This window comes from Dasypus novemcinctus, chromosome 3, assembly GCF_030445035.2.
Source record: "Dasypus novemcinctus isolate mDasNov1 chromosome 3, mDasNov1.1.hap2, whole genome shotgun sequence".
Classification (NCBI taxonomy): domain Eukaryota; kingdom Metazoa; phylum Chordata; class Mammalia; order Cingulata; family Dasypodidae; genus Dasypus; species Dasypus novemcinctus.
Window position 1 is genome coordinate 14,901,961 of NC_080675.1, and position 25,515 is coordinate 14,927,475.

At 52.9% G+C, this 25,515-nt stretch overlaps 1 protein-coding gene across 2 annotated transcripts in view; it reads right to left on the bottom strand.

The window, feature by feature from the left end:
- Positions 1-25,515, bottom strand: part of SLC24A4 (solute carrier family 24 member 4) — a 158,455-nt gene that overhangs the window by 12,375 nt on the left and 120,565 nt on the right. For both annotated transcript variants that reach the window (XM_058292402.2, XM_004475407.3), the window contains exons 11-13: positions 23,573-23,742; positions 19,210-19,417; positions 4,154-4,320 (exon numbers count right to left, since the gene is read on the bottom strand). In XM_058292402.2, the coding sequence (XP_058148385.1) occupies positions 4,154-4,320; positions 19,210-19,417; positions 23,573-23,742 (545 nt within the window). The remainder of the gene's footprint in view (positions 1-4,153; positions 4,321-19,209; positions 19,418-23,572; positions 23,743-25,515) is intronic.

Here is a 25,515-nt window from a genome sequence, read left to right on the forward strand (position 1 = left end):
ATTCACAGCCCCCTGAAGTGGGAGGCACTATTACCATACCCATTTCACACCCAGGAAAACTGAGGGTCCCAGAGGTTAAGTGACATGGGCCTGCAGCTGATGAGCAGTGCAGCAGGGGTTACAAGCCAAATCTGTGTAACTCCAGAGCCTGGGCTCTGGCCTCTCCACCATGCTGCCATTGGCATACACCTTTGGACTTTCTTCTACTTCCTTAGAATAAATTCCAAGAATTAGAACTGCTGGATCACAGAACTGGGGGGCTTTTAAGGATTTTGATACATATTCACACATTCCTCTAATCAATGTCTGACACTTGAGACATGGTTGGGGCTGAGCAGTGGCCAGATGGAAAGTCCTGGAATCCTTTGGACCACCCCATCTAAACCATCAGCTCTGGCTTGCCTCTCCATCTAGAAAACGGGAACAGTGGCACCCCTTGGGGTTGTCCACTTCTCGCTAATGATCCCAATCCCAGCTAACGGCTGGGCGACCTTGGACTCCCTCATCTGCAAAATGGGCTTGTTGATGGGATTAAATGAGAAAACGCAGGGTTACAGTGCCAGGCCTGTGAAAGGCGTTAACTGTATGCTTCCCTTCTCTTTCAATCACTTGTCTTGCCGGTGACGGGGACAGACAGAACAAGGGTGATCAGATTCACAGGGTTCAGAGAGTTCCCGTGGCACCTTCTAAGTGTAAAGTTCAGCCCAGGGGGACAGCTGGGACACGTGTGGTTAAGATAAGCCTTTGAGGAGAAAGCTTTACAGAGGCGTTTGAAGGGATGCCCCTGCCCCACCAAAGAGAGCGCCCAGCCCAGCACCACCAGGCTCACCCCTCGTGCTCTGAAGCAGGGAATGGCACTTTCTCAGCGTGTGGTACAGAGAGCATGGTGCTAGCACAGCTCCTGGGATTGCTCCCGGCCATGCAAGGAGGCACTCATCAGGGCAAGAGAGGGCCACCGATCCATCAGCACTCACTCCACGCTGGCCACGAAAGAGACAGCCACAAACTCAGCCAGGCTGTGGCTGGCGGGTTTTGAAAGTGGGTGGTGCCAGACAACGTAAACACAGGAGGCTGGGTTATTTGGGGATTCGCGGGGCTGCCCCCATTTTTTTTTTCACGCTGATCTGTGTGGGTAAGGAGCTGAAGGATGGAAAGGTGGAAGGAAGGAAGGTTCTGTGCATGTGCGCCATCAGCCAGAGCAGGAGCCCTGCTTATCCTGGGCTCTGGGCCCTCTAAGTCCTGCCCCTGCTTAGGTGCTGGAAAGAAGGCAGAGTTGAGCCCAGAGCCAGCGCTCCCCCCGGCCCCGCCTCTAAGCTCCATGGTCCTGCAGAACGACGTCTCCTCCGGGGTCCTTAGACAAGCGAATGCATTTCTAAGAATCCCTCCCTTTGGATGCTGGCTGCCAAGGCGGGTTCTGCCTGAAGCCTCGGGGGTGGGCAGGTGGGCCTCCTGCTCCCTGGCGCCCCCATCTGGTCATAAAGAAAGAAAACGCACTGCGCTCAGGCAGGCACACCTTCCTTAGGGAAAAATCCTGGCTAACGTCTTCTTTACGAATCCCTATTGGTCATTCTATTCCCGCAAACGGAGGACACCTGAAGTTCAAAACCGCAGGTAAGAGCACGCCAGCAGGGTGGCTTCCCTGACTGTGGGCCATGCCGTTTCCTCTGTCTGCTTTTAGAAGCAGGTGTGTGGGGTTTGTTAGCCAAGGGGCTGAGGGTAGGGGGGTAATAAACGTCCCTTTCATTGCTAATTAGATCATACTTAATATTTTTATCTTCAATAATTGGTGAAGAAAAAATTTCACACACTCATTCCATCTTTCTAATTCTCACACTGCCCGTGTCATTATGTATTCCTTTTAACTTGTAACGCTGTTTTGAGAGTGCACGCCCCACACACGCACATCTGGGCATACACGGAGATTTTAACCAGCATCCCAGCCAAGCAAGGAGCCAGTGTTGGCACATCTCACAGTGAAAACGGCTGATGTTTACAGCTATGGACAGGCAGCGCCAAGGCAAGCCCAGATCACCAAGCCTGAACAGAGAGGAAGTGAGATCACATTGAAATCGAGCATGAGGCACGTCAAGGTTAACCTGCTGCGGGATGGGCAGTGTGAGGCATCTCTCCCAGCTGGAACGTGTTATTCAGTGATGCTCACCACCACTGGGCTGTCACCAGTCATCAGCCCCGATGGGCTGTTGGTTGTGATGTGACTCCAACTGGGCTCATTCTGATGAGGCCAAACCGACCTGTTTTCGGATGGGGGAGGGTTGCAGGGAGGGATCAGGAGGGACTGGGTGAGATCCTTCTAGGAGGGTCCTGGGGGTTTCAGCTGAAACAGGCCAGAGTGCTCCAGCTGTGCAGACCTGTGGACAGGGCAGTTGCTCTCCCTCCTGAGTTCTGTGACTGCCCTGCTAAAGAGTAACTTTATACTAAATTCCGAGACTCCCTTTGTGAAGCAGAGTGGGAAGGGGGAGGGCTCCAGGAGGGCTGGGGAAGGGGAACAGGTGCCTTGGGGAGCCTCCACCACAGGGGAGAGGATGGGGACCCCCTGAGAGGCAGGAGGCAGGGTCCCAGGCTGCCCACGTGTCCCAGCATCGCCTTGAAGCAGACGGAGTAGGGTAAGGGCGGTGATTTTGGGAAAACCTCTGCCTTTCCGAAAGCCCAATCGCTCCCATACACTTTTGAAAATCCTATCAGAGTCTGCTCTGCTTCATAGACACGCAGCCCATGGGGAAGCAAGGAGAAAGGGGGTGATCAGGATCGGGGGCTGACAAGAGCAGGGCTGGCTGGGGGCCTTCTGGACTCCCTTGTCATTCTCCCAGGAATTCCCCTAAGAAAGCTACGATCACCCCATTTACAGAGGGCTAACCTGGGCTCAGGCATGCTGAGTCACCTGCTCAGGTTCATGCATCATCAGCGGCAGGTTACTGTCGGCTCCCATGTGACCCCATGGCCTCCTTTCCCTCTAAACGGCACCACTCCTCCAGGCGAAGTGAAAGGAGGCCCTGAGCCCACGAGGAGCGTCCCCTGGCCCTGTCGCTCCACACTGGCTGGCCCGCTCTGCACCCGGCAGCAGGTGTTAGGAGTGAAAGGACTAACTGATACGCTTGAGTGTGTGATGGCTGACAGGTGAGCCACCCGCTCAACAGACCCTGTAATCAATGCGGGATCCGCGTCAGCCACAATCAATTCTGTAGCCACGGGGTCCTCTCTTGGATCCTGGGCTCCTTCCCACACACCCCCACCCAAGGAGGAGGAGGAGGGACCCCACAGGGTGAGCAAGGGCTGGCCCGGGCCAGCCAATGGAAGGCTTGGACAGCAGCTATCCCAAGGCCTCTCTGCCTGCAAAACTTCAGACCAAACGGCACACCTGAAAATTCTGTGACAGGTCGAAAGGCAGTTGGTACGACAGTTATGGTCACAGACTCTGGAGACCAATACCCAGATTCAAATCCCAACTCTAGAACTCACTAGTTGTGCAACTGTGGGCAGATTACTTAACATCTCTATGCCTCCGTTTCCCCATCTGTAAAATGGGGATAATAAAAAGACCTACCTCGTGGGCTATTTGAAGATTAAAAGACCGAACATAAGGTTTTTAACCAGTGCCTGGCACAGAGAATGGGGAGGGGAGCATCCCGTGGTAGGGGGACATGGGATGCACCCCCTTGTTGTCAGCATCATCTCCCGCTCACCCCAGTCTCCTTCCTTCACCTTCCCCTGGGGACCCTGCAAGTGCAGGGGGCTAGTGATCGGCCCTCCAGGGCTCTTTCAGAGAATTCTTCCAAGTACCAGACAGCTCTCCCCTCCCGAGCCATGCCGCCCGCTGCATGCTCTCGTCCCCCTCTGCCCACCCCGCCAGGGCAGCGTGTCTCAGGAGCCTATGTCAGCTGCCCGTGTGCAGCTCCGCCTCCCTCCCTCACGGCTGCCTCAAAGGCAAGCCCGCACCGCGTCAGTCTTGGTGTCCCTGGTGCGCCACACGGCGCCACGCACCTGGGCTCGAATCCCTTTCTCCTAGGAAAGGAGCCAGCCCAGGCTCGGAGGTACACGACCTGCCCAGAGGTGCCACGCCCGGCATCCAAGGCCGCTCTTGAACGCAGCTCTCGTGCCTCTGCCCACCTGGTCCTCGCCCGCTCCCGCCACTCACCAGCCACACCATGAGGTAGGAGAAGACGGCGATCCACAGCGTGGCGGTGACGAAGGTGACCATGAAGAGCTTCTCCCAGCGCGGCTTGCTGCAGTTGGGGATGGTGATGCACAGGAGGAAGATGAGCGGCCAGGTGAGCACCCACTTGGCGCGGTCCCCTGGGGCCTCTGCGGGGGCGGGGGGCGAGAAGGGAGAGGCAGGAGCACACGCTGGGTTAGCGCGCCTGCAGCCTGCCGGTGGGTGTCTTCAAGTCCAGCTGTGGACCTCTGGAACCCAGACCTCCGGAACGGCATCCGGGACAGGCTCTCGGCGAGACGGCTCAGTGAGTGTGTGTTGACGGAATAATTGTATTCGTTCCAACCCCATTTAAAAGATAAGGAAAGTGAACCCAAGCTTTGGAATCAGACCGACCTGGTTTGGAATTCAAATACCTTAAGAGAGCCTGTCAGTGCCACTTTCTCCTCTGAGGACAATTGCGATAGTGACGACAAGAACGTAGCAATAATGAGTGTAACAAGTGTTTCCTATGGGAAGGAAGCCCACTCACAACACTGTGCCCCTTAGAAGTATTTTCTTTATCTGTAAAATGGGAACATTACCTCGTTCTCGGTTGCTGTGAGAATGACATGATATAACATAAATAAAACACCCTGCACCATAGGTGCTCTGGAAACGTCAGCTACCGTCATCCAAGAGCACAGTCAGTCCGTGGCAGATGCAAGACTAACACGGGGACCTCCTGGTTGGCAATCCAGACCTCACTGGCTTCTAACAAAGCCACCCACAAGCAGCTCAACCAAGGAAACGTGGCCTCAGTAAGGCCCCGGGTTTGGGCATGCACGTGCAGGTTCAAAACCCGCCTGCTGGTGAGGTCAGTGAAGATGTCAGCACAAAGAGCCCTGAGAAGTCTCTCCTCTATAAGAGCAATGAGAACACTGGCAAAAAATGTCTGAATCAATTTTTTTTCCAGAAGCCTGTAAATTAACCAATGACTTGCAGCAATCTGGAGAGGGTGTCTTTAAGAAAAACAGCTGAATCTGGGTAAGAAGAGCAGGCTTCGTGCTGTTTCAGTTTGCCCTGTTTCCACTCCCCTCCCACCAGCTCTGCAGTAAACGCCCTGCAATCACAGTGGAGCCAGCAGCCAGGCAGCCAGGGGTGGGCATACCAGGGCTGGAGCGCCTTCAAAGCCCACTCACGGAGACCTGCCATCACTGGACTTGTCTGGTGGCTTCCTGGAAGACCCCGTTTTCGAGGCTATTTTTGTTTCACCTGAATTGGAGACCACCCAGTGTGGACAGCCTTCTCCTTGAGGGTAGACAACAGAAGCAACTGCTGAACACCGTGGCTGCCTGAGGTGGAGGTTAACGGTTGGCACAAATTAATAAAAAAGGGAGGAAGATGAGTGACTAGATGAGCACCCCCTTGGCTCTGCCTCTCAGGGCTTTGCAGGGGGTGGGGTAGAAAGAGAAGGGAGAGGGGAGTTCTGGCTAACAAAATCTTAAAAGGAAAAGGTGGGGAATGAGTTGTCCATGGGGCCTTCGAAAAGTTCTGATATGTTCCTGGGAATCTTAAAGGCCACAGAGGACTTTGAGATTCAGGAAAGAGCGGAGGAGCCCCAAGCTCTCCCCTCTGGCTCATCTTGAGGCTCTGTGCAAGCAGGAAGTTGTGAACTGCCTGGCTGGGACTTGAAGGTGTGCCCCACCCACACACAATGTCCCTTTGGAAAAAATGGGGGACTGTGGATCCAGGTATCTAAGGAAATTTTTTTGTCCAATCTTTAGCTGACCAAAGATTTAGCTGACTACTAAATGAACCTAGCAGAGACTTCAGTGGCCACACAACACAGAATACAGACTTTACAGAATTAGTTCAGAAAAATAAACAAACAACAATAAGCAACAACAAATCCTGGGAAGAGAGAATCTGATTTCTAGAGTTGCCATTATAAACCTGTGATGATGGGCATACAACATATACACATGTAATTTGTACGATGATAGCAGCTCAAAGGAGGGAGAAGGCAAAGTGGCTGTATAGGAGCAAAGCTTTGTATGCTATTGCAATTAAGTTTGAATGTCTAATTAGAATGTTGGAAGTGAAGATGCTAATTGTTAAGTCCTAACCCCCAGTTTCCTAAATGTGACCCTACGTGAAAATGGGGTCCTAGAAGACGTTATTATTTAAGATAAGGCCAATCTGAATTAGGGTGGGTCCTAATTCAATATGACTGGTGTCTTGATAGGAGGAAATTTGGACACAGACAAATGGAGACACCAGCCATGTGACAGAGGCATGGATTGAGCTATGCTGCAAACCAAAGAATGCCATGGACTGCCAGCAAGCTACCACCAGGGCCCTACAGACTTCAAAGGCAGCATGGCCCTGTTGGCACCTGGACTTCAGACTTCTGGCCTCTAGGACTGTGAGATAGTAAGTTTCTGTTATTTTAAGCCACCCAGTTTATGGTCTTTTGTTCCTAAAGTGGTAAGCAACGGTTGTTCTTGTCTGGTCAGTATCCTTTCTCCTTTACTGGTAACAGCATGCTAATCTTCCTTTAGGGAGCCACCCTTCCATTCCACATCAGGCCGTGTGATTTAGACAGGGCTGTCTCCATCTCCTCGATCTGGGCATGGGCCTGAGATGCAGGCTTGGCTAATCATTTATTCAACAAAACAGTGTGCTCGTTTTCTGCGCGAGGCACAATTCCAGGCACTGAGGAACCCAAAGGTGAACAAGACAATATCCCAACATTGTGGCATTTACAGAGGTTGGGGGCTGGGCACATGACACAGTGAGAGTCAACCCTGGGGATTTTGCTGGGACCCCTGCCTCTCATTCCTCTTGTCCATTCCTTCTTACTAACAGAACCCCAGTTTGCTGGGGACAGTAGGTTCCCAGCTAAAAAAACTTAAAATTTCCGGGGCTTCCTTGCACTGATGGGTGCCTATGGGCAGCTCTGAGCTGTAAGTGACATCTACTTGGTGAAGTATCTAGGAAAGCAAATATGTTCTTGATAAGGGAAAGACTCATCTGACATGTGCCTCTTGCCCTTTGCCCTTTCCCCTTTCCTGCCTCAAACATGGATACACTGGAGCTGCGAGAGCCACACGGCAACCCTGAAGACAAAAGTCACTGTGAAGGATGGAGAAATTGAAAAGGGACAGAGGACATGACAGAGCCCCTGGAATCCCTAATCACTGGCTTATTATGTAAGGAAAACAGATTGAGTTTAAGGCTCTTTGCGTGGGTTTTCTGATACCCACAGCTGAACGCAATCCTTTAAGTCAGGCACCATCTGTGCCCTGGGTAAGCTAAGACAGCTGGTGGTCATCTTTTGAGAGCTGCCTGAGAATGAAGCCAACCCACGGGAAGGCACTGCCAAGAGGTGGGCAGTATCTTCTAACTCTAGCCTTGCCTGAAGGTAGATCCTTCCAGGGAGCCTCCCACTATATAAGCCCGTTGGCATAAACAAGTCTGAACTGGGTTTCTGTGACCCTAGTAGAGTCTGGGCCAATCATGGGTGAAATGATAAAAAAAAACAAACAAGTATTGGGGGCCACTGGGGTGATGAGTTAATGTCCACCCTGAGGGACAATCTCCCTGCACCACCACGAGTGCTGGCTTCCTGCTGCTGTCTCTCTGGGTGCAATGACAGGCATATCTGAGAAATGCTCAACAGGGACATGAACTCTGACTGAAATTCAAAGAACAAACAAAAGAAAGAAGGGCTGCTGTTGTTACTTTCACTAAGTCCTCAAGTTTCTCTTTTGAAGTAGAAAATGACAATTTAATTACGTGGAAAAATTTTTTTAATAAACTGAAACAAAACAGATGGCTAATCATACTGGAGAAAAAAATAAGAACAGATGTAGCTGCTGATGAAAAACTTCAAATAAATTAATTTAGACAGTTAACTAATTAGACCCTCCAATTAAAGGACTGGTTCACTTGCGCTGTGCCATGTTTGTATGACTGGATGATATAAAATATTCAGGGACCCTGTGGCACTGATGGGATCTGGAAAGTCTAGATTCCAGATCAGTCTCAAACTTGAATGTAAGCCAGAATTCCCTGGAGGACTTGTTAGAATGCTTTGCTGGGCCCACTCCCAGAGTTAATGAAGGTCTGAGTGGGGCCCAATAATTTTCATTTTTAGCAAGTTCCTAGGTGCTGCTGATGCTGCTGGTTCTGGGACCACACCCAGGGAGCTGCCACTATTAACTCATTTTGAAAACTGAGATAATATAATTCACATACCATAAAGTTCACCCCTTTAAAGTGCATAATTAGGTGGGTTTTAGTACATTCATGAGTTCTGAAATCATCACCACTGTCTAATTCCAGAAGATTTTCATCATCCCCCCAAAAGAAACACTGTATCCATTAGCAGTCATTCCCCATTCCCTTCTCCTTCAGCCCTTGACGACCGCTAATATACTTTAAGTCTATGGATTTGCCTATTCTGTAAATTTCACATAAATTAAATCGTGCAGTATGCTACCTTTGGGTCCAGCTTCTTTTGCCGAGCATAATGTTTTCAAGGGTCATGCACACTGAGGCAAGAATCAGTACTTCATTTCTTTGGTATGGCTGAATAATTTCTATTCTATGGATATACCACATTTTGTTTATCCTTATTTTAAAAATATGGTGTTTGAATTGATTGAATTTCGTATGTTGAACCGACCTTGAATTCCTGGGATAAAGTCTACTTGGCTCGCTGCGTTTTATAAAAGGAAAATCAAGCCCCATGAAGGTTAATAACCTGCCTCAAATCAAATCTCATAGACAATTATTGGCAGAGCCACAAATAGAGTGTGCTTCCTCAGCCAGTGATCTTTGAGCTGGCCTTTGTGGGGACAGGAGGGGCAGCAGATGGAGGGAGGAGCACGGTCAGAGCTGGACCACCAACCAGCACCTCACCCTTCTCCAACACCTGTGTTGTGCCTCCCATCTTAGAGGTGTTTTTTTTAATAAGCACTCTGTTCTTCATTTCAATTTCTTGGGGTAGGTGATCTTCCCCACTTGACAGGAAAGTTAACTGAGGCTTGGTGAAATTGAGCAACTTATCTGAATACCTTGGACAGTGGGAGGTAGCTCCAGGACTTGAGCACAAATCTGCAGAGTCTAAATCCTGGGTGCCCTGTCCGATGCTGCTTGCCTGCTCTCTGAGTCCCATGATTTCAAGGCCCACATAAGTCCCAAGTCCAACTCTGAGAGTGGATGTAAATGGGCCCCAGAGCTGGAAGCACGTCAGGGATGGGTGCATGCCACTCCCTCACTCTAGATGACCCTAACTTTTGGCCACCTCTGCATCCCACCACAGGGATCTCCAGGCTTTCATCAGAGAGATGCCCCGCCCTCTGCGAAGTGGAGAAGGCCCCTCATCTGCGCAGGCCCTCGTCTGCCCTGCACCCTCTCCGCACATTCAAGGCCATGGTCTCCCGCAAGGCTGTCGGACAGGAAACAGCGCAGGCCTTGGGGTCGAAAGCTCTGGCTCAGTCCATGAATTCATCTGTGAGATGCCCACAACTGTCCCTGCTCAACCCACTGTGAGCTGTGGCAAGATTAAAGAAAAGTAAAAAGTACAGAGTCCTGCCCTTGCAGGCCTTGCCTCGAATCTGGAGGCCCTGCGGAGTGGGAATCCCAGAGACACCGACAGAAACAAGGACATACCGCTTGCCCTCCGCACTGCTGACGGGACCTGCCGGCTGAAACACTCAGCAAAGCGCTGGCCGGGGCCGGGGCTGGCCAGGTGCTCGGTGTTTGTGAACCAAACAGCACCAGCGGCTTGCCTTGGCCTCCCTTTCCTTCCTGCTGCCCCTGGCATCCCAGGGCAGGTGGCCGGCTCAGGATCTGGCCCTCTCGGCCAAAGTCAACAGGCAGAGGGGAGCACCTTGGGGTCGGGCAGACCTGGGGTGCCAGTCCTGAGTGTGGCACCCTCTGGGGACCACCAGGGATGGAGCAGGCTGCTGGGCAGACTCTAAACACCAAATGTAAGATGCTGAGCACCGAGCTGGAGACGGAGCAGGTGCTCAATGAAGGACGTTTCTGCACAGCTGCAAGCCGGGGCCCTGCCGCCTCTGTGCCCCACATGAAGACTGAAAGCGGCACAGGTTCCTAGCAGGGCTCTGGGCTGGTCTAAGCCAAGTCAGCAGGTACAGTTGGTTTTATTCAACATGAATGGGATTAATGCCACTGAACTGAAGGCTTGGGAGTGCTGGAGATGGGAAGTATTATGTTGTACATGTGTCACGACAACTGAACAAGACAGAGAGTAAAGAAACAGTGACGATTCAAGGCAATGCATGATCCTGGACTGGATCAAATAATGGAGGAGAAAATGCCCAAAAGGACATTGGGACAAGTAAAAAACTGGAATATAGATTGCATGCTTTATATCAACTTAAATTTCTTGGTCATTGTACTTAAAATGGTTATGTAAGTCAATATCCTTGTTCTTAGGAAATGTACATGAAAATATTAAATGGTATACATGGAACTATTAAATGGTAAAGGAACATGATGTGAGCAACGTACTCCCAAAGGTTTAGAAAACAGACAATAGACAGACTGAATGATACAACAAATGTGGCAAAATGTTTAAAAGTTGGTAAATCTGGGTATCTGGGGGTGACTCAAAGTTCTCTGTATTATTTTTGTATTAAGTTTATAGCTTGAAATTATTTCAAAATAACAAGTTTTTAAAAAGATTGGTGTCACTGCTTTCCTCCAAGCTTGACTCCAATTCCCATGGCAGTGGACATGCTGAACTGGCCGTCAGGAGCCCCTGCTCCCACCTCCTTCCAGTGTGTCTGCAGAGGCTGGGAAGCTAAAACTATCATTTCCCAGATTCCCTTGCAGCTGAAGTTCTAGATTCAAAGGAAGTTCTCATTTGAAAAGCAGAACTGAGTTGGGGCCAGCTCACCTTGCTGCTGCTTTGGAGGCTGACAGGCAGGGCTGTGGGGACACCAGGCTGCAGCCGTGTGCCTCTGCCCTGACAGTGCCTTGTCCAGCATCAGTGGCCAGTTCCTGGTCTTTGCTGTGGGACTCAACGGTCAGCCGTCCCTGGGTCACAGCTCTTGGTTAGTCCTTGAGCTCTGTGTCCCGGTGCAGCCCAGGCCCCCATCTCCCGGACACTGCCATGGGTGGTGGTGCCAGCCAGGGCAGTGGTGTACCCTGGGTGTCATTGCTTGTGCCAGCCTAATGCAGGCCTGCAGTCCTTCCAATGACTGTACAAAGCACCTAAGTCTCCTTCCTGCTTCTGACATGAGATCCATTCATCTCGTGATGCAGAAGCACCTACATCCACAAGCCAGGCTCGGCGTGAGTGTGCTCAGCCCCTCCCCGCCCCTCACAATCACCCTTCCTAGGGGCCCACCAAGCCCGCACTGGCCGTCCTGCCTGACGGGCCAGCGGAGACGCCTGGCGCCAGCTGGGCTGACTGCATTCTGTCCCTGGAGGCTGCGGAACGCAGCGGCGACACCAGTGAGCTACGCTCAGGAAGGCTGACGCGGACACCTGCTGGTCTGGAACCTGCTGGTGGCCTCTGTCATGGTGACTAGCGGTGAACTGAGAGAGCCGGTCTGTGGCTGCTTTAGTTTCCCAGCCACTACAGCAAATACCTAATACAATGGTTTGGCTGATACAATAGGAATTTATCAGCTCATGGTTTTGAGGCTAGGAAAAGTCCAAAACCGAGGTGGCAGCAAAGCAGTGCTCTGTCCCGAGGTCTCTGGTGTTCTGGGACGGGCTGCCGGAGATCCCTGGTCCTGGGCTTTTCCATCCCATGGCAATGCGCATGGCGGCGTCTTCTCCTTTCTCACCTGGTCCCTTGGACTTCCAGCTTCTGGATGCTCCCATGACTTCCTTTCCACGCCTCATTTCCTTTTTTATAAGGGCTTCAGGATATTGGATTAAGGCCCACCCTCCTTCTCTATGGGTACAGCTTGATTACCTCTTCAAAGTCCTTGTACAAATGGGCTCACACCTACAGGGCCAGAAGTTGGGACCTGAACATGTCTTTCAGGGGTCACGTGATGCAATCCCCAACAAAAGCCAAAGAGCAGAATGAGGCAGGAGTGCGGAGAGAAATGAAGGCAAGAGTCAGGACGAGTCTCAGCGCCCCAGGAGGCCCAGCCCCCAGCCCTTGAAGAGTCCAGATGCTGCCCTGCCCTGGGAGTCCGTAACACAGCCCTGTAGCCTCATGAGAAAGTCTCCTTTTGGCTCAAGCGAGCGAGCATGGCTTCTGCTGCTGGCACCGAGAGTTCAGGACCCTAGCCCAGGCACAGCGCATGCCCAGCCCCGGCACTGCCTTTGCCCCTTCCCTCTCTAGATGCCTTGCCCTGACCTGGCTGGAGGGGCAGCCCAGAGCAGATTCAAGGCAGCTGACCTGGATGCCCGGTTCTGCCTTGACAAGACTGCCCGTGGCCCAGCCTCTGCCCCTCTCTGGGCCTCGGTTTCCCGCTGTGGAATAGAAGAAGGTTGGGCTGAGAGTTCCCAAGATCCCCTTTCACCCTCATATCCAGAGACTACCTCTAAGGACAGACTGCAGAGAACTTGGAGAAAGACTGTTCTTACAAACAGTTTAGGCAAATCCAAAGAGACAGCTAGCAGATTAGTAGTTGTCAGGGGCTGAGGGGGTGGGGAAGAAGGGGAAGGGACTGAAAACGGGTATGTGGCTTCTTCTGGGGGAGATGAAAATGCTCTCGAATTGACCATGGTTTGCAAAACTCTGAAGATACTAAAAACCACCACACTGTACCCTCTAAAAGGGTGGACATCACGGTCAGGGAATTAATCTCAATAAGGCCGTTATATTAAAACAAAAGCTCAGCCAGTGTTTGTTCTAACTGGGCTGTGACCTGAGACCTCAGCATTCCACAGCCAGCGATAGACAAGGACGCGTCTGAAACCCCGACCTTGACTTATGAGACAATCTATTGAACGTGCCGTCTCTCTGGTGGCTCCACGAGGAGGCAGGAACAAGATCATTTCCACCATAAAGCACTGTTTGTCTCCGGGGGCCTCGAATACCAGGGGCTGCGTGTGGGATTTCACATGTAAATGAGCCCACATCATCTGCAGTTTCTTCACTGCTTTCACACAAGTGTCAAGCGGCTAAAAGGAGCAAACTGGGAGCACGGAATTTTCCAGAGTGTCCTTTCTGCAGAATCACCTTCCTGAGTTCATAAAGACTCACAAGACCTCTGTCTTCCCAATCAGTTTAGCTTTCTCACGTGCTGTCTAGAGGAGGATGGCTGGGGAGAACAAGGCGTGAAAGCTTCCAGAGGTCTTCCCATTGGCTTGTGCTGGTTTTGTTATAATGAAAGACGAGAAGGCTGAGCGGTGCCTTCCAAGCCCCGAAGACAGCCTGCCAGACTCCCAGAAGCCTGGGACGGAGCTCAGTTCAACTCTGTTAACTCAACACAGCCACAGGCGTGCGGCGCCCTGTGGACAAGACCCTGTACTGACTATGCCAGAAGACGCGAGCATCCTGGAGGAGGCAAACCATGTTCCTATGGGCTCCAAAGGAAAGGGGAGCAAAAGGACCCACTGGCTGGGCTCTAGCGCTGGACCCTAAGCATGCCCAGGTGAGCTCACCCTGCTCCAAACCCCAGCTCCCCCCTTTCCTCTAGGGTCACCCTGGGCAACTTATTCCTTCTCTGTGCCTCAGTTTCTTCACCTGGGAAATGGAGACAAGAGTGGCGCTTACCTCTTGGGGTTGTCATGAGGATTTAATGAGTTAATACCTGCAAAGCACCCTGCCTGGCCCAGGGTCAGGATCCAACATGTATAACTCCTGCTACGGTTCCAAGAACCTCCAAGGGCCTGGATGTGCATGAAACAATCATCGATCCCATATTTTCTCTTCTACATGACCCCTGGGGCTCTGCTCCAACTAGACTAGCCCTTGACAGCATCTGCACCTGGGGAGAAGCAGGGTGGAAGAGGGGCTCCCTGAGCCATGGCTGTGTGGCCCAGGAAGTCCCATCACCCTCTGAGCTTCAGTTTCCCGCTCTGTAAAATGGGAACAATGCCAGTACACCTCAGGGCATAAAAGGGCAGGATGGCTCAGTGGGCACTGCTGGGCACCCCTTTGTAGCTGGGTGGCCTTGGGTAAGTCATCTGACCTCCTGGTGCTTCCTTTTCCTTCTCTGTCGAATGAATAGAATGGTAGTTCCCACCTGATGTGCTGAATGAATGAATGAATGAATGAATATAAAGCTCTTAGAATAGGGTATGGCACAGAGAAGCCCCATGAGAGCCCTAGAAGAAGTCCCTCTTCTTGGCTTGGTGCCTGAAGGCAGGGAGTCCCCAGGCGATGCTGTAACGACTAAGGGGACACGGGGTCCAGCATCCCGGGATGTGCTCAGCACACTGGGTGGAGCAGAGGCTGGGGGTCCCTCTCCCGAATCCCTGTTGACGTCCTTGACGTCCTTACCTTAAGAGGCTGTAAGCCACCCCCCCACACACAGCCTGCCGTAGGCACCTTCCCCGGCTGGGCTGGGCCCAGGGTCACCCGCTGACCATTTCAGGGCAGAGTCAAGGCCACAGACCCTGGTTTTCCTGGGAGATGAGCTCCTCTTCATCTTCCCCCAGCCAGTGGCTGGCCCTGGGAGGCCTAATTACCGGACCCCGCAGCCAGCAGTGGATGCACGGCTGCACGTAGCATTGGCAGGTAAACCCAGCATGGAATGGAGTGGGTGCTGAAGCAAGGGGGCCGCTGGGCTCTGCCAGGAATTCCAGGGGGAAGCAGGTGGGGCTGCCCACCTCCTCTGACTCTCAGCCTCACAGTAACGGGACGAGCGGAGGTATAAAAAGCATCACGCAGTCATGGGCTTGGATTTGCCCTGCAGGCCTGGCAGCTCCAGAGGCAGGGACCACGGCAGTCTTGTTCCCACCTGGATTCTCAAACATTCATGGAACAGGGACTGGGACCCAAATAGTGAAAGAATTAGTTTCTCCGCAAGGTGCCTGAGGCCTGGCACACAGCAAGTGCTTAGTGAATGCTGGTGCCTCTCCCGTGCCCCTTGTTGACTGACACTTTCTGGTCTCCAGACACTTTCTAGAACACTGCTTGTAGTCCAAACAGGGGAGGTTGCTAGAAGCTGGCTATTGAGAGAAGCTATGTGATTAAAGCACACTGTGATCAAACGAACATTTAATGAGCACCTGCTATGAGTCAACAGTACACAGAGACTGACTAAATTATCCTATTTACTTAATTAAACCGACCTGGGAGGAGAAGGGGTACACACTGCTCTGGCCTGAATCAGTCCTTGATAGCCTAAAGCTACGCTGGTTCCCAGTTGCCCAATAGGATGTCTCTGTCCTCTCCCACCAGCTCCTGCGCTGCTGTTGGGCCTTCCTGGCACCCTGTTGATTCCTTTTGGGGACCCAGGCTGGGAGAACAGATCATTATGAAACCAGACGCAAAAACGGGCTGAAAAGATGGGGGGGGTGCTGAAGGGGGGCCAGGGGAGGGCTCGGAGCTGAATGTGGCGAATCTCTCAGTTGCAGGGGTCACCGACTGGCTGATTTCTTGAAAGCTCCACCCACACTGAGCCTTGCTTTCCCCTGGCCCCTGTGCACCCCCTTCCCTGCTTGCAGACAGGGGAGGAGGAGGAAAGAGGGACTAGCGGTTTCCAAGGTCCACACCTAGAAACACATCCGCAGGGACACAAAGGAGCCACCCCCTGGAACACAGGAAGCCTGGCTGGATCCTCAGGGCAAGGAAAGCAAGGTCCTTCCCTCAGGAAGCGGAGAGGAAGCCGGGAGTCCTGGCTCCACCAGGGGCTGAGCCCGGGGAAAGTCCAGGGCCTCTGGCTTGAGGAACAGGCTGGGCCAAATTCCAGAGGAAGCCCTGCACCTGCGGAGGAGATGACTCACAGGCACAGAGAACCTGAGGGCAGGGAGGGCCCGGAGCCTCCTGCTCCAGCTCTGACCCGGCAGGCACCTGAGCACCCCAGCCCAGGCTGGGGGAGGGGGGGAGCCACCTGCCCAGAGTCCAGGCAGGGAGCGGGCGCTGACCTCCCTCAGCTGCTTCGCTGCGGGCGCCAGGACAAGGGGAGCGGGGCTGGCCCTGGGGTCCACCCCACCCAGTCCCCAAAAGATGGGGAGAGGAGCCGCCCTGACAGCTGTCTCACTCCACAGAGCAGCAGCCGCCAAGAAGGGCAACTCTCCCTGGTTTTCCCGCAGACCCTGGGACAGCGGGCGGCATCAGGACCAGGACTCGAATAAAGTGCCAGAGGGGAGGGGTACAGGCGCCTGTGAAGTGGGGCCTCCGCCACCTGCCTCGCAGGGCTGGAGACCACCGATGGACAGCACCCAACAGACCTCCCCCTCTTTGGCCCCACCCTGCTCCCTGCACCGCGGGTGCAGAGGGTGCCCCTCCTTCCCTGTGCCAGGCTCCAGCCTGCCTGGCATCTGCACCCCAGGCCCCAAGGAACTGCCCTTAGAGGACCATGGCAGGAGCCGCCCCAGGTCATCAGCCCTGGAGGCGGTTCTCTCCGGGGGGACACACCACCCTGCAGGACTATGCTCAAGTAGGCACCCCGATACGGGGACCCGGGATTGGGAGAAGCCACGGCTCCTTCTCTCAGAGTCCCGGGCACCCCAGAGGCCAACCGCCCGCCCAGATCAGCCTGACCTTGACCACAGGCAGACAAGCCGGCTGGGCGATGGGTGCCAGGGATGCCTTAGAGGCACAGAGACAAAGATCCCCTGGGCCCTCTGCTGGCAGGGTGGGGCCTGGGGAGACCTGAGCCCTGGACTGGGCTGCCCTGTGACCTCAGAGAGGGGACAAATTTCATTTTCTGGGTGTGATGGTTAGGCTATTGTGTCAACTCAGCAGGGTAATTGGTCCCAGTTGTTTGGTTGAGAAAGCACTGGGCTAACTATAATACTAGGGCATTTATGGACTTTAGTCACCAGTGACTTTACTGCAGTGGTAAACCATAGATAGCTGATTACAGTTACATCAATCAGGGAGATTGCCATCAGCAATGGGTGAGGCTTTACCCAATCAGTTGAATGCCTTAAAAGGGGAAGTGATTTCAGCATTGAGAGAGAATTTCCCAGTTCATCTTTGGACAGTCAGTGTCTCTCAGAACTCATCAAGAACCTTCACTGGACTTTCATTGGAGCCCCTGGTTGCAGCCTGCCTGTGGAACCTGGACTTGTGCATCCCCACGGCTGCGTGAGAGACTCTGATAAATCTCTTACGATGAACGGTTGTCCCCTGTTGATGCTGTTTCCCTAGAGAACCCTGACTAATACACTGGGTCTGTGCTAAGGGTAAGCAGCTGGCAGCCAGGGGCAACTGTTTCTAACTCCAGCCACCCTGTTTGTGAAAATGCAGATCCCCAGGTCTGGCGCCCGCCTCTGGAACATCTGTGTCAGAACCAGGCTCTGTATTTTGATGCTGGGTGGCCTTGATGCACATCCCTGGAGACTGATCCTGAAACTCCAAGGAATCCCTGTCACCCCAAACGCCACCCGCCTTCTCAAGATGAAGCCCAGCAGGTAGTTTCCCAGCCCGCGTCGTCTCCTCGGAGGCAGAGGAGTTCCCAGAAAGGAGGCGCGGGCCCTGGGCAGCCCCTCTTCCCACAGAGCTGCCGCCGGGCACGCCTCTCAATGTTCTCGGGTCACTCGATATCAAACACAGAATTCTTTTGAGGCTTCCAACCCCCTTGATGGAATTCTACTGCCTCTCGGGTGGCAGGTCATGAACAAAACGAAACAAAATAAACCCCAAACATCTCCAGGATTGGGGCCACACACCTCAGGCCTTCACCTGCCGCCTGAGCCACAGAGGGTCTCAAGCAGGGTTTGGTTAAAGTCCAGGCAGACCCGGTGGGCCTGGGATCCTTGCACGGGTGAACTCCTGACCAATCTCCACTAAGCACCTACTATGTGCTGGGCATGGGCCCTGGGCATACAGCAGTGAGCAAAGTAGACAAGGAGCCCTGCCCTCTCTGAACTCACCTATTAGGGGCAGGGAGACGAGCAAGATAAGAAACTTGAAAATATTGCCAATAGGGTAGTCAGGGAAGGCCACACTGGTCAGGGGACATTTAAGTAGAGACGTGAAGAAGGTGCAGGAGAGAGCCAGATGGGTGACTGGGGAAAGCACACTCCAGCCAGGGGCAAGTGCTAAGGTCCCGAGGCACAGAGTACCTGGTATGCTCTAGGAAGGAGAGTGAGGAGGCCAGCGTGGCTGGAGCAGAGGGGATGGGTGGCAGAAGAGCAGGAGGTGAGGTCGGTGAGGAGCCGGCAGGTCAGAAGAAAGGACTAAGGCTTTTCTTCCAAGTGAGATGGGAGGATGCTGGCAGCTTGGGGCAGGGTTGTGGCCTGATCTGACTTATTTGTGGGTAGATCCCTCAAATGTATAAGGTGCAAACTGTCTAAGGATCACCTGTGGTCTCAGAATATCCTATCCCAGCAAAGCCGCTGAGGGAAGGGTGGGGAGGGTCTGAGAAGGCCCATAAAAATCACATCAGTCTGCATGTAAGGTGGCTACGTAAGTGAATATCCTTGCTCTTAGCAAATATACATGGAATCAACAAGTTTGAGGAGCATGATATATGCAACCTGATCTCAAAGGTCTAGAAAACAGAGAGGGGGGAGATTGGAGTTCTCTGTATTGCTTTTTTGTTATTTTTGCAATTACCCTGTAAGTTTGAAATCAATTCAAAACAAAAAGCTAAAATAAAATTACATTGGTGGTGGCTTTATCTGACTGCAAAATTAAGACTAGTTGCTCTGAGATTTGAGTGCTGTCACTAGGGGTCACTGGCACTGCCCTCTGTCAGCAGCTGGCCTGCTCCGGCAGCGCTCCAGCCATGCACAGCAGCTCTAAGCCACGGTTCAGGACTGAGTTACGCCTTTCTCAAGTGCCCCCTAACCATTCGGGGAACTACGGTCGCCCCTTCACGCCGGCCCTCTGTCACCCTCGTGCACCCGGCTGCCACGCCGTGGCCCGCTCCAGCCCTTGTCCCCGACGTCCCTGCGGTCCCCTTGGCTGCATGAGCGCGGCATCCCCCGGCACTCACCAGGCAGGGAGAAGGGGGACATGAAGGTGGCCTCCGCCAGCTCCGGCTCCGGCTCCGGGGGCGGTGGCGGCGGCGGCTGCTGCTCCTGAGCCTGCTGGGGTTCTTCGGAGTTTTCCGTGGGGACATTTCCGTTCTCGATATTCTCGTGCCGCCCGTTCTGAAGCGGCTTGCTGCTCACGCCGTTCGCTGAGTTGATCAGCCTCTGGCGCTGTGTGGACAGGAGGCCAGGCGGACACAAAAAGGTGTGGTTAAGCGTCACACGACTGCCTTGTTCCTTCATACACACACACACTCACAGCTCTTAGCTCCAAGAATAGCAGCCCTGGAGAGTGCTCTGCCCCAGAATCTGCTCACTCACCCTGAAGCTGCTCAAGGCCTACCACCTTCCTAACGCCAGCTCGGCAAGTCAACCCAGGCTTTGGCCCGTGACACGGGATGACAGTGAAAACGCCGGGGCTCTCGCGAGGTTTCACGCCCCCGGCATGTGTGTGATTCCACTATGCTGTTTTGTATGTATCGGCAGTTCTGTGGCTGTTAGGAGTCCACCTGTGAATAAACCACCATTGGTCCTTTTGCCTGTTCATAGGCACGTGGGCTGTTTCTGCTTTTGGTCAGCAAGCACGATGCTGCGCTGAGCCGTTCCGTACCTAGCTTTTGGTGGGCTGAGCACTAATTTCTCTTGGGTAATCACCTGGGAGTGGGATTGCTGGGTCATCGTAAGGCAGGTGCAGGCTGAGCCATTTCACACTCGTACCGGCGACCTATGGAGTTTTCATTGCTTCCTATTCTCATCAACGCTTCGCATTTGTGGCACGCTTGCAGGGGTGTGGTGCCATCTAATTGTGCTTTTAACTTGCATTTCTCTGATGACTAATGACACTGAGCATCTTATGGGGTCACTGGCCATTTGGGTAGCCTCTTCTGGGAAGTGTCTGTTCCTTTCTTTTGCCACGTGTAACAAGGGTGCTCTCACAGGCAAACGCCCGTGACCTAGCTGACCGCCCCTCCCCGCACCAGGCTGCGCCCTCTCCTCCCAAGCAGAGGCTGAACTTCTGTGCCAAGTTTGTAGATCTAGTTTTCTACTAAACAAGGGCAAGACAGAAGCCACGTGTCAAGAAGTCAACTGGTTTGTCTTTTCCTGAGAATCTGCTTGCCTCTGCACAGGTGACCTTTATCTGGTTCTCATTAAAATGATCTAAGGATCAGCTTTGTGGGTAATGATTATCACACGATGGCCACATATTTCCCTTTCAAATACTTGAGCAGGAGACCAAGGCAATACCTCCAAAGCAGTACCCTATAACCATGTGCCCAGCATCTGTCCGTGGAATTAAAAAAAAAAGCCATTATCACTTAAATAAGGACCATGGTATTTCTCAAAATGAAAGAGGACTTGACCATTTAGCTGCCTTCATGTCAGGTTTAGGCAGGGACTCTTACATTGTAAAGCCCTGGGAGGGGTGGAAATTTTAAAATATTTTCTTTCAAAGAGACCGTAACACTCAGTCCACCAAAAAGAGAGCAAAGTGGCCTGTGCCTGAGATTCAAACCTGGACATGCAGGCATAACATTTCCCTGCCCAGTTAGGTTACATGGGAAGCATCTTGGGGTGCAGAAATACTAGTCATGCCAGGATACAACTGTAAAGGGGTGGGGGTTGGGAGCAACATAAGTGGTAGAAATTAGGGGAGCGGGGAACCCTCATGACTCTAGCTTAACAGGTATCAACAGAGGATTGTAACTAAAGCTATCTGAGGTTGTCCTGAAAGAGACATAGATTACAACGTGAAGGAGGTAACAGATCTTTATATTCTGGGCTTTGCAAGTTTAGAGAAACATACACACTAGAAGCTTCCAAAAAACACTGACTAGATGGAAGAGCTGAATCCTTGCCACATCAGGGGGGGTGTAAGGTTCCAAGGATGTTCAGATGCAAGGACAGAACTAGGGGAGAGCTGCCCACCTTTGAAGGGCTGCCACCTGGAAGAGGCTCAAGCAGGGGCTAGATACTGTAAAGGGAATCAAGACACCAAAAGAGGAGGCCAGGAGTGGTAGCCTGGATTGAAACCTGAGAATCTAGGTCGTCTCCCTTTCACAGCCTACACTCAGATTTGGGTTGAATCCTGGCTCTGCCCCTTACAAACTGTGTGTTCTTGGGAAAAATTCGTCACCTCCCTGAGCTCCAGTTTTCTCCTAGATGTACCGCAAGGCTCATCACCTGCCTTATGAGGTTGTTGAGAGGATTAATGCCACAACCCAGGTAAATGCTTGACCTCTGCCTGGCACACGGCAGGTGCTCAATGAATCATAGCTGGTTTTACCAGTTCAAAATGACCAGCACCCAGGTTTGGCTCAAGGAGGAGAGAGGTGTGGGGTGGCGCAGGTGGGGACCAGGTAGGAGCGGGCTCACGAGGATGGAGGGGAAACCGACAGTGGGTGAAACTCTGTGTTCCTTGGCTATGGGTGAAGATGGTCAAGCGAGCCTTCAAACCAAGGGAAAGCAAAGCCCTCCTTCCACGGCCCTAACACGACCGTGGCCCTCCCCCAAGCACCTATTCCCCTGCAGACCCTCTCCAGCTGCTCTGTGAAGACAAACAGGGCCTCCATCAAATAGGCATTTCTCCCATGCATTAATTTGGACTTTGCAAACTTCTCTGTGACGTTCTGGGATTTGAAAAACGGAAGAGTAAATGAGACCAAAGGGATCTTACTAAAACAACTGCGAAAAAGGCATTTTGTGGTTTTTATTGTCCCCATTCCCCCATTCCATGATAAATATCCCCAAGGACAGAACTCAGCTCTACAGCCCTTCAGCTGTGAGTCACTAAAATTTTTGGAGCTGGAAGCGCATTGTTCAACACCCTGAGAGAGAGAAACGGAGGCCCAGAGAGATTAAGCGAGTTGTGGCTGAGGTGAAATTAAAAGCCAGAACCCCCTCCTCCCGAGAGCAGCCTTTCTGGCTCCCCATGCTGCATTCCAGTCCAGGCCACATCCAACGTGGCGGAGCACGAGGTTTTCCCAGCAGCTTCGGACATTTGGGGCATGACCACCAGCATTTTTACTGGCTCACCCAAACCCCAATATTCCTCGGCTGCACATGCCATAAAAAGTAGACTATAACCCCAAATCCTTAAGAGTTGTTTAAACTCTTCCTCCTACCCCCAGCATCTGGTGGGTACAATTTTCATGTTCAAGAAAAATGGCTAGGACTCCGTGAAATTTCATGGATTCATTATTTTACTGATTGGGACTGGAATGATTATTCAGAACGATTTAAAGCATGGAATGGTGTTTCCTTTACGTAAACTTTCCACAGAGGAGGCAAATTAAGTGAGCTCGAAGTTGAAATGTTCAAATTACAGGACCTTTAAGCACTGTAGCATATTCTTGCTTATGATCAACGTGCTAACTACCAGTTCTTAGCTATCGACATTTAAAGCCCTCGCCTGATGCCGATAAGGATTTAGAAATCGAATAGACACATGCACAGCTGAGACTGGGAGAGGCGATAGGCAATAAGCCTATCAGCCATACTGTCCCTATATTAAACGGTATTAAAAATTCTCTATTTGCAAGTGAGAAAGAGATGCGTGGCACCAAAGTCAAGCTCAGCAAGAACGCACGGAATGAAACGTCTTCCCCCGCAATCGTTCACCAGTCTTGGGTTTTCCTCTACAGCTGCTCTATCCATGGAGGACAGGTGTACATTCATCTTATTTGGCCCTAAATAACATTTTAAAGAAACAATCCAGCCTTCAAATGGGCCTTTCCCCAATTAATTCTACTCTGGTGTGTGATAAAGTACTTAGTAAAACATCTCATGGGAAGCTCATGGCTGAACTGATACAGCATCCGCCTACCACATGGGAGGTCCAGGGTTCAAACCCAGGGCCTCCTGACCCATGTGGTGAGCTGGCCCACATGCAGGGCTGATGCACGCAAGGAGTGCCGTGCCGCGCAGGGGTGTCCCCGTGTAGGGGAGCCCCATGCACAAGGAGTGCGCCCCGTTAGAGAGCCGGCCCACACCAAAAAAGCGCAGCCTGCCCAGGAGTGGCGCAGCACACATGGAGAGCTGACGCAGCAGGATGACACAACAAAAAGAGACACAGATCAAATGGACACAGAGAACAGACAATGGGGGTGGGGTGGGGAGAAGGGGAGAAAAATAAATAAAAAATAAATCTTTGAAAAAAAGAAATACATCTCAGGTGTGATAGTCCATTGCTGCCTGCTTTACACTCTCTCCCCAAAGGGGCCTTTGCTGTCAGTGGGCGACGCTGGGGCTTCCGGAGCCTCCACTGCTTCCTTCAACAGATGCAGCAGTAAACAGCCCGGCAGACTCCCAGCTCCGCTTCCAACATACCTCGTTTATGATGATCCTGCTGGCCATCCGTAGCCGGGTCCTGGGCCCGAATTTATTGGTGATCATTATGCGCAAGCCGGCCTCCGGGAAGCTGAACTTGGGAGGGCTGGAGCTCAGGATCTCGTCCACCATCACCACCGGGTTTTTGCTGTACTGGGGCTTCTCCTTCACTATTGGCACAAGGTCACGGTTAGAGCAGAGAGCTCCCTGAGGATGCCCACCAGCTCAGCATGCACCCTCGCGCTGTGCTCCCAGCAGCCACCTGGCAGTCCGGGAAGCCTGGCGTCAGCTCCTCCCTGGAGCCCAGGAGGGCCGCTGGTTCTGAGCTGCCTGACATGGGGGTCCCACTCCACACCTAGCCCCTCCCCTGATGGATGCCCCACCCCTGCTCTGGGAACTCTTGGCTAACAGCAAGGGTCCCTCCACCTCACGGGCAGCCCACCTACAACACAGACGGGACCAGGCCTCCTCTCACCTGGGACTGTGAGGGGACCTTTCTTTCCCCGTTTACAGAGGTTCAGACAAAACTTGGCAAGTTAACAAGGGCCCTTGTTATGGAAAATGTCAAGGACTAGATATTAAGGGCGCTGGCTCTAGAGCTTCCACCAGGCCACTTGTCCTTGGCATTTTGTCACTTTCATGGAGTGACCCCACTGCCACCCTTTTTCTCCATAAGGCCTTCAGTGGGGTCGATGCTTTGGACCTCAGGGCCTTGTCCGAGGGCACCCATTGAGCCGTGGTCTCTGACAAAGCCTGGCACCCTCCAGGAGGGAGGCTGCTCCCTCTCTCTTGGACCCTTGCCCTCCCCTCATGTGGCTGAACGAAGCCCCCCAGTCCCTGGACCTCTTCCTTGCAGCCTTCACAAGCACACTCAATGCTGGGAGCCAGGGGGATGTGATACAACTCCAGAAGGTTCTAGCAACCAAACCACCCACGATGAGCACAGCACACACAAGCCGGAAGTCTTCCCCTTAGAGGGGCTATAAGAGCAGACGGGCCTGTCCCTGTGCACCAGTTACCAGCTCACGGGGAGTGTCCCTCCTGGGTAATAGGGCAACTGGGGAGCACCTCTTAACACCCAGGAGTTAACGGCACCAACATGAACGAATGCACACCAAACACACACACCCCTCACCAAACAGGCAGCAAGGCTCAGCAGACAGGAGGCACGTGGGTTAGAAGACAAAGCTGGAGGACCATGCATTTGTCGGAGAGGGAGACCAGCCTCCAGCGAGGCGTGTGCTGGGCTGGGAGGGTTTTGTTGCTGTTCTTCAAATGCATGTGTTATTGCTTGGATGAAAGCAGATTACTTACAATTTAGAAGAGGACAGGAGTTAAGAAGACAAAGGCCAGCAGTGATTGCCAGGTGTGATCAGCGGGAGGTGGAAGCCAAGGGGCTGGGCAGCATTCTCCATGGCAGCACAGACGCCAGGGGGTTATTTGAAGGAGGGTGTTAGTAGAGGGGCCCCTTCTACAGTTGGTGTCACGCACACGGCCTCCGGCCTTTGGGAGTACCCCTCGCCTGGCTGAATTCCAAAGGCTCTGCTTCCACTGTGAGGAGCAAGAGTCGCCCCCTGGGCCCACGGCTCCTCCCTGCTACAAGAAAGCCCCAAGTACCCCCAACTCAGGAGCCTCCATTGCAGAGGCAGGTGGAAAGCAGCAAAGGGCCCCACTAAGGGAACGAGTGCCCTTGAAGGAAGGAGTCTCTGGAGCCTGCCTTCGGAGGCAAGAGCCGTGGTAGCTGGCTCCTGGAACCTTGCCCTGGTGCTGCCCACCAAGTGGCAGCACAAGGCGGCATGCCCAAGCCAAGAGTGGCCGCCCAGCAGGTAACTCAAAGACAGCCTGGTTCCCTGTGGTTCAGGCCAAGGTTGGGCACTCCCCCCTCCCACCCCACTCTAGGCCAAAGTCATGCCCAGGGCCAGGGCAGCCTGGGAAGGCCCCTC